Below are 9,223 nucleotides of genomic sequence, written 5' to 3'. Positions count from 1 at the left end.
TGTTGTTTTTATTGTCTTTTTTGTCTTTTTGTCTTTTTAGGGCTGCACGGTGGCATTTGGAGGTTCCCAGCCTAGGGGTCCAATCGAAGCTGTAGTTGTCGGCCTACACCACAAGCACAGTAACTCGGGATCCGAGATGAGTCTGTGACCTACACCACAGGTCAGGCAACACCAGATCCTTAACCCACTGAACAAGGCCAGGGATGGAACCCACGTCCTCATGCATGCTATTCGGGGTTCATTAACCACTAAGCCGCAATGGGAGCTCCTGACTGTCCCTTTTTTTGTTGTTGTCTCTTTAGGGCCGCACCTGGGCATGTGGAGGTTCTCAGGCCAGGGGTCTAATCAGAGCTGAAGCCGCCGGCCTATGACAGAGTCACAGCAACCCCAGATCTGAGCCGTGTCTGCGACCTACACCACGGCTCATGGCAATGCCAGATCCTTAACCCACTGAGTGGGGCAGGGATCAAACCCACAACTTCATGGTTCCTAGTCAGATTCGTTAACCACTGAGCCATGATGGGAACTCCCCATTTTTTGATCAAAGAATAAAACTTCCCTTTGCTTCTGAGCCAAACTCAGTTTTATTCTTTTGGATCCAGGGACACAGGGCACAGGGACCTTTGTGGGGTCTCAAAAGGATTGGTCACACTATTTGTGTGTTTAGAAAAGTGGCCGTTCCTGTTGTAGTTCAGCAGGATAAGAACCCAACTAGTATCCATGAGGATGCAGTTTGATCCCTGGCCTTGCTCAGTGGGTTAAGGATCCAACGCTGCTGCAAGATGGGGTGTAGGTCACAGATGCGGCTCAGATCCGGCATTGCTGTGGCTGTGGCATAGGCTCCAGCTGCAGCTGATTTGATCCCTAGCCTGGGGACTTCCATATGCTGCAGGTGTAGTCTGAGAAAAAAAGAAAGAGAGGGAGGGAGGGAGGAAGGACAGCGCACAAAAAGATGAAACTGGAAATTTAGTTTACCATCTAAGAAACTCATTGAAAGAAATTTCTTAGCACTGAATTTTGTATTTCTCTTTTGCTATAACAAAATTGGATTCAAAATGGCAAACTACTTGCCTTCTGTGTATTAATTAGAAGAATGATTTTGATAAGCATGTAAGCCAGACATATATCCTACACTGAAGACTGCTCAGAATCGACTAAAGAGAGTTCACTGGGAATGTTAGATTGGCTTGGTGATACAGGCCTTAAAAATTTTAGATTGTACACAAGAATATACACTCTCACATACACAGGTTGCATGTGTGCTTGCGTGTGTGTGTGGGGGGGGTGCATATGCAGTCATGATAGAGAATATTAGTACCTCTTCCCATAACCCATGTTGCCCGAATAATGATTATGACAGCATCTCTTCACCATTAGCTTGGAAGTCCTTAGCCTTCCCGGATGAAGGCCATACAATGCTTGGTAAGATTTAATTGGAGTAGGGCAGACTTTCTATATATTCGGCCAGACTTTGTGCACATGTCTTTTAACTCATTTGACCTGTAAGCACAGCTACTCTCTCCTCCATCATTCGTTATTATTAGTAATGCGGGTTTATATGGTATCCTTTCCTCTAACATAAATAAAATCATTCAAGACATCTCATTTATCCTCATTTAAAAAAAAAAAAAAGAGGAAAGCTGTTTCAATGGTCTGGAAACTTCTCTGTCTTTGGTGTTCCTTTCTTTCTCGTTTGCTCAGAATGCCAGATCAATCTGCATAGAGACGCTTTTTTTAAAAAACAGGTTATTTGCAGCAATGTTCAGCAATTCCCTCGGGAAAAATTCCACACTACTCATTCCAACACACACGCAGATTTACGGCTCCATCCGCCCTCCGCAGCTGTTTTTCCCCCACATTACTCAGCATATACCCTCTCCCAGAGGCTGCTCTTTCTCTTGCTCAGTCCTCTTCTGCGGTCCTGTTGTTCCTCTTCATGATTTTTCCTCCACTCACGTGTTCTTCCTCTTCCTTTCGCTTCATCCAAATCCTTTCCATTCTTCCAACTAATATCCTGCCTCCTCTGTGAAAACTTACCAGGCCACTCCAGGTCATTCTAGCCTCCAATGTCATACTCTGAATAGTTGGTCTATTTGTGGAGTATTACTGATAAAATCTGAGGCATGGGAAGGTTTAAGCAAGACTAGGGCTCAGGGAGTTCCCATTGCGGCTCAGCGGTAATGAACCTGACTAGTATCCTTGAGGATGTGGGTTCAATCCTTGGCCTTACTCAGTGAGTTAAGGATCCGGCATTTGCTGTGGTTGTGGCTGCAGCTCCAATTCGACCCCTAAACTGGGAGGTTCCATATGCCACAGGTGCAGTCCTAAAAAAGCCAAAAAAAAACCGGCTAAGGTTCAGGTCTGAACAGATTCTGTCTGTTGAACTATCTTTGTGACTTTCTTCACTAACTCTCAAAATCTCTCTCTTTTAATTTTTTTTTTTTTTTTTTTTTTTTAGGGTATATGGAAGTTCCCAGGCTAGGGGGTCAAATCGGAGCTGCAGCCGCCAGCCTATGCCACAGCCACAGTAACTTGGGATCTAAGCTGCATCTGCCACCTACACCACAGCTCCCAGCAATGCCAGATCCTTAATCCACTGAGTGAGGCCAGAGATGGAATCTGAGTCCTCATGGATCCTAGTCGGGTTCTTTAAACACTGAATCATGAATGGAACTCCTTTACTTGCTTATCTTTTCTTTTTTTTTTTCCTCCCTCTCTTTAAAATGTGAAGACACACACCCACCGTTTTTTTTGTTGGGTTTTTTTTTTGGCCGTGCCCGTGGCACGTGGAAGTTCCCAGGCCAGGGATTGAAAACATGCATCTCAGCGGTGACCCAAGCCACTGCAGTGACAACACCACCATATCCTTAAGCCTCTGCACCACAAGAGAACTCTCGAAGAGACACATCTTAAGCATGAATGCCCTAGAAAGCCAGGCTTTAGAGGAGGGCAAACAATAGATGGCAACTAGAGAACTAAAGCACCCAGTGGAACATATGCAGTCTTTTCAGAAACAAAACAAAGTAAAAATCCCAATGCCACAATCAATTAAATCAAGAGAACTGCATTTATCAAGACAATTAATTTACCAAAAGGTGGGTTTATTACACCCCAAGATTCTGAGAAGAAAAAAAAAAGAAATCTTCTCCAAACTAATTAATTCAATTCATCAAGGAAAACAATGAGATGGTATAAAATAAAATAAAATAATTGGAAAACATATATAGTATGGAAGAAGGGAGGTGATAAGAAATAGAAACTCGAAGGTAAGAAATTCAGAAAAATATAAGGATATCGGAAGTTAGGAAGCAGAGGGAATTCCTGTTGTGGCTCAGTAGAAACGAATCTGACCAGTATCCATGAGGACATAGGTTCGATCCCTGGCCTCACTCAGTGGGTTAAGGAACCAGCGTTGCCGTGAGCTGTGGTGTAGGTCACAGACGCAGCTTGAATCTGGCGTTGATGTGGCTGTGGTATAGGCCAGCCCGGCAGCTGTAGCTCTGTTTAGACCCCTAGCCTAGGAACTTCATATGGTTCGGGCGAGGCCCTAAAAAAAAAAAAAAAAAAAAAAGGAAGGAGAGAGAAAAACAGTGTTTGCTTAATTAAGCCTGAAGAGAAGCAAGTAGAAGAAACCTTCACTTTTTGCCCAGAAACACTGTTTTTGATAAACGCTGAGACAAAGCCACAAGGTGTCCAGCTACAGCCACACATTGTTAGGGGGGAAGGTGTTAAATGGCTTATTCAGAGCTGTCCTTTCACTAAGGGTCCCATGTTTGCAAAAATGTTCTCCCAATCAACCTGCTAAATTTGGAGGCGAATGCTCAGAAGGTATGGAGAAGTAAAGACCCTGAGCGGGGATCCTTTTCCAAGCACGTTACACAAACCTAAATGATCTACGATTCCTGAATTTATTTCACGGACCCTAGTTTGTCTTCCTGTTTTCTTATTCCCTCAACATCAATGTGGAAAAGAAAACAGAGGTCTTCTACGACTCCCTTAACATTTGCTAGTTAGTGGTAACTTATGACTCTGTTTTTAACTTTCTTTTGTTGAGTCATTGACTTTCATCCTGCCCCACTCAGTTTCCAGGGTCATTGGGCAAACTTTTATAAGTCACGGGACTGGATTTGTTTTGTTTGGTCTGGATCCAGCTTCTTTATTATCTCTACTGTTGTGTACTACACAGTTTTGGAGACGCACCAGATAAAATGGAGAAACAAAACAAGGAGATTATTCCCAGACTGTTTGCCAACTGATTTTAAACTGTTGCTTGCTGCTGGTACACGAAACAAAGAGTCGTCTTTTATTCCTGAATCTTTTAGACTAGACGTGGTGGTTAATCTCTGGTTCTGTCACACTCCTTTGTTCTTTGCCTCAGTTTCCTAATTTGTTTAATAGTGTTCATAATTTAGTTCTCTTCCCTGATTCTAATGCAAAAGACAAAACCTTGAGTATTTTCCCACCATTCCATCCTAACAAAAAGAGGAGCAGGAAGGATATATGTATAGTCATGTATAATCCTCCAGATCTTTTTATTTTTTTTGTCTTTTTGCCATTTCTTGGGCTGCTCCCGCGGCACATGGAGGTTCCCAGGCTGGGGGTTGAATCAGAGCTGTAGCTGCTGGCCTACACCAGAGCCACAGCAACTTGGGATCCAAGCCGACTCTGCAACCTACAGCACAGCTCACAGCAATGCCGGATCCTTAACCCACTGAGCAAGGCCAGGGATCAAACCCTAAACGTCATGGTTCCTAGTCGGATTCGTTAACCACTGAGCCACAACGGGAACTCCCCTCCAGATCTTGCTTCAAGAATTTCTTGGTCTTCAACTGGAATGTCTCAGGAAATCTATGAGACTATGCCAGTTCACAGAATCAACCCCACAGAGTTGATCTCTGGATAAGGGAGGCCCAGAGCGTCTAAATAAGTGGCTGCAAGTCATACGGCTCTTTAGGGTCAGAACTCAGCAGGACTGGAACCTAAATCTTACTATTTGCAATTGAACATTTAATTCATTTTCACTCAAATTTTGGAATGCCTACCGCAGACTCAAGGTTTGGGCTGGGTTACTATGATCTGAGATTCTGGGAACTTGGAATGTTTTGCAGGGAATGGTGATCTGATTCTATGCAGAGACTAAGAGACCTAACCCCCTCCTTGAGCAGAGCCAAATCCCCCAGAACCTCAGACTCAGTCTACTTTTTTCATGGTTGACTCAGGGAAGAGCTGACGCAGCTGAAACATTCTAGGGTACACCCACATCCAGGGTTGAACCAGGACAGAGGCGGGTGGAAAAAGGGTACAAGATCAACCATTTATCCAAAGAGCCATCTGTTGACACAGTCATTAACCCAGTAACAGTGCGAGCCAGAATCCTCTCTCCAATTAGTTGCAAACGAAATCTCTTCCAAACATAACTCTGCATTATCCATAAGATTTTTTAAATTTTGCAGAAAGCTACAAAAGACTCATCATCAAATATGAATCACAAATCAGCCTTGTGTGCATGTGGGTTTTGTCCAAGTCGACACAAGTAGGGAACATTTTGTTTCCGAAATCTGAGATGTATGAAACACAAATCTGCCAAGAGTCTTCCTCCGAACTGCTCTGGGACTAGGCAGGGCAGCCACTGACCTTGCGAGGGCGGGGGGCGAGGGGTGAGGGGCGGGGGTGAGGTGGGGTGGAGGGTGGAGAAGAAAAGGCAAGTCTGAGTAGAGTAACGCCCTTGGGTGAGGTCCGGGAAGATAAAGTAGTCAGATCACTTGGATAGAGCGAATTCAACATTTCTTTGCTCCACTGAGCCGGTTCCATAATAAAGTGAGAAAATGGAGGTGTAAACGCCCCCAAATTCCACGGCCTTTCGATTCCTGGTTGACACCAGGCAGGGAATGGTGGGCTGCTGCTGCCAGAGGTTAATCCATTGTCCGCGGCGCACCCAGGAAAGTTCACCTGCTTTTGCTCCAAAGCTGCAACCTTGTGCTCAGTGGCAAACTGATTGGAAACGAATTCAGAACTGCAAAACTCACGCCCGCACGCAGAAGGACCCCTTCCTTCCCAGCCGGATCCCTCCTTCCACCCAGGGTCAGACTCCCCAACACATCTGCACGTCGGGTCGGCCTGCTCGACCCCGCCCGGCCCGCCTCCGACCCCGCCCCCTGTGCCCCCCTCCCGGTTTGCCCGCCTCTGGCCCCGCCTTCGGGGGAGGGGGGCCGAGCGAGCCGTCGCCGCCCTCGCCTGGGAGCTGCGAGGCTTCAGTAACCCTGCAGCAGTAGCCACCTCTGTCGCTGCGGAGCTGCTTGTCTCCGGTTGCTGCTGAGCCGCGTTCGGAGCCCTGCCGAGGAGGCTGCAGCCGTAGCAGGAGCCCGCAGCCCGCGCCCGAGCCCGCAGCCGCCGCCGAGGGCGCCCCAGGCCGCGCCATGGTGAAGGTGACGTTCAACTCGGCTCTGGCCCAGAAGGAGGCCAAGAAGGACGAGCCCAAGAGCGGAGAGGAGGCGCTCATCATCCCCCCCGACACCGTCGCGGTGGACTGCAAGGTCCGAGGGCCAGGGCTCGGGGGAGAGGGCGCTGGGCCCGCGGGGAGAGCTGGTGGGGCCGGGGCGGCTCTGCGCCCGAGGAGGCGCGGGACAGGCTCCCCGAGAGGGCCGACCTCTCCTTTTTCGCAGGCTGCTCCCCTTTCTTGTCCGGCGCAGCTTCTTTGTGAGAAAGTGCGTGTGCAGAAAGCGGAGCCGGGAGCGGGGGCTTGGGGGAGGCCTGGAGCGAGGAGGCCCGTTGGAGAACTGTGCCGAGTGCACGGTCGTTGGTGCAGTCGGGGAATGTGCGTGGGGCCGGGACTGGGTTCGGTGGACCTGGAGCCCAGCGACGACATGCAAAACAACAAAAACAACAACAGAGTTTGGCACTTCCTCCCAGTATAAATAATGTGTCTAAAATGGCTGACATCATAACAAGCCTAAACCTCTCTTGCTTCTTACTTTCGTTTCCAGGCTAAACAGCCCTTGGACTAAGTCTGGCTCCTGTAAGCCTCTTAATTTTAAAAGCCTTTTCTTCTTCACCTTCTCATTTCCCACGGCCTTTCGGTACTGGCAGACGAAGTTCACGGTGGGGTCCGGAGACGGGGCAAGGGAGCGGGTGAGGGGAGAAAGCAAGGTGACGGTCTGCTCAGTTGGTTCTGGCTGTTAATTTATAATTAAAGCACATATGCCCGGTGAAGATCAGTAATTACCATGTGGATGTTAGTGCAAAACCGACAATTAATTTTAAATTATATCAGTATCTTTACGAGAACCCCTTACGCTAAGTGAAACTAAACGTTAAGAAACTTGTCCTATGTCCCTTTTTAAATGGTCCTTAATTTTAGAAAAATCTCTCTTTTAGCCCTAAGCAAAAATGACGAAAGGAACCGTAATTGTGCTAAGTTTTAGTGCTTACAATATCATTTGAGACATGATGGTAATTGTCGCAGAAGTTAAATAGGAAAGCCTCACAGCCTCTTTCTACCAGATCTTTTAGGCTGCTAAAATTTAATCCTAGAGAAATTAATTGTAGAAGTTATTTAGGTTGCATCGTTTATTTCTGAATTTTTCGTTAGCATTTTTCCAGACCTGTTATAAGTAGGGTGTTTTAACTAAGTTAAAACTGAGTTTTACCTTTAAAAAAATAGTTTGTGCAGGTATGAGTAATAAGCATTTTTTATATGGTCTGATGAAAATTACTGCTATTCAAAGGAAAACACACTGTAAGAAAGTGTGTGAAAAATAACATGTTGGTTTGGACGTGCCTGTACTCATTTTTTGGAAATATTCTAGTTAAAAACACAAACACGAGGAGTTGAGTTTTAAATGACTGCCTTGCCCTGAAATAGGAAGTGGACTGATTCCCTAAAAGGATTAAGAGTTTTGGTATTGGTATTGTTTTCCTGAATCCATTGCAAATAGTCCTGGTCTTAAGAGAAAATGTTTGGAATCCACAGAGGATAATTCCTGCAGCAAATTATTATCTTAGCTCTATGTTTATCTAACATTCATTGTACCTAAAATAGATAGGTGGTCAAGTGCCTGGTCATAACAGACTGAAATACTTATATATATAGAGATTAGGTAGATTTTAATCCTTTGTCCATCTTTTCAAAAATCCTATAAACATATATAACTCCTCCCATTTAAAAAATAGAGAAAGCATCGGATGGTGTTACTTCAGAAAGCTTTTCCCTGTCCTGTAGTGAAGGAGATTTGACACTCTGAACTGAAATCAGAGTTAATTTACTGGACAGCTTTAAATGTGACTTTTCACATTTTCTATCATTTCTGAAATGGGGACTGCACATTTTCAAAATTTCTCAAAGTTCCACCGTATCCAAATATTATGGTCAGAGCAGCAGTAAGAGTAACCATTCATAGCTCCGTGCTTTGTTTTCCCAGATCTCCATATCCAAATTAAAATATTGGAATTAAGCTGTGAGAGCCCGAGTCTTCCTTCCTTTATAACCACATAGCAGTCGTGGATGGATTTGGCAGATAATGCAATGACGAAATCTTTTTCTAGCTATACGCTCAAAGATTTCTTCAGTGAGTGACAAAATAGTGCTCTGCATTAAAAGTGGAATCCTTATAATCAGTATCTTAACAGTAAATGAAGACCTTAATAACAGACGGTCATGAAAGAATTTGCCATCTCTTCATCTGAGATCCTGGGCCGTGATTACATAATGTTCTCTGGTTCTTTGGGGTGACGATATGGTAACCGCTGAGTTAGTCTCTGAGTTCTGCACAGAATCAGCCTTCCTGTGTTTGCCTAGGGCATTTCCTTGCCTGGTTGGTCGAGAGGATCCAGTTAAGCTAGTTAGGAGCCAGAACTCCAGAACAAGAACTTAGAATACCTTTAACTCTCCTTGACCACAGTATTCCGAAGGCCATGGTATCGCAAAACGCACTCTAAGGATCGCCTGCTCTGGGGTCATCTGGAATTCTGGTTTTAAAATGCAGATTTTTCAAGCCTTATGCCATAAAAATTCTCATCACTCCAGTCAGCTGGCTTATGTAACACCCATTCCAATACTTTTACACTGCTGCTGTCTTTTGCTATTTCTTTAGCTCTTTCTCACTGCAGGGTGAGAAACCTCTGGAAACAGGTCCGTCTCCCCATTTTTCAAAGCTATCTTTTCAGTAGCTATTAACCCCAACAGCCATATCTTGATTGTATTATTTCAACTACCTCGGTTGTAACC

General features: G+C 45.3%; 1 protein-coding gene across 2 annotated transcripts in view; it reads left to right on the top strand.

The window, feature by feature from the left end:
- ITM2B (integral membrane protein 2B) overlaps positions 6,185-9,223 on the top strand; it is a 28,844-nt gene continuing 25,805 nt past the window's right edge. Inside the window, exon 1 of one of the 2 annotated variants that reach the window (XM_005652339.3) lies at positions 6,185-6,533. In XM_005652339.3, coding sequence (XP_005652396.2) covers positions 6,417-6,533 — 117 coding nt within the window. In that variant the 5' untranslated portion in view covers positions 6,185-6,416. 2 annotated transcript variants of the gene reach the window in all.

Source organism: Sus scrofa, chromosome 11 (assembly GCF_000003025.6).
Source record: "Sus scrofa isolate TJ Tabasco breed Duroc chromosome 11, Sscrofa11.1, whole genome shotgun sequence".
Taxonomy (NCBI): Eukaryota; Metazoa; Chordata; class Mammalia; order Artiodactyla; family Suidae; genus Sus; species Sus scrofa.
Note: the sequence above shows the minus strand (reverse complement) of the source record. Positions and strands in the feature narration are given on the sequence as shown.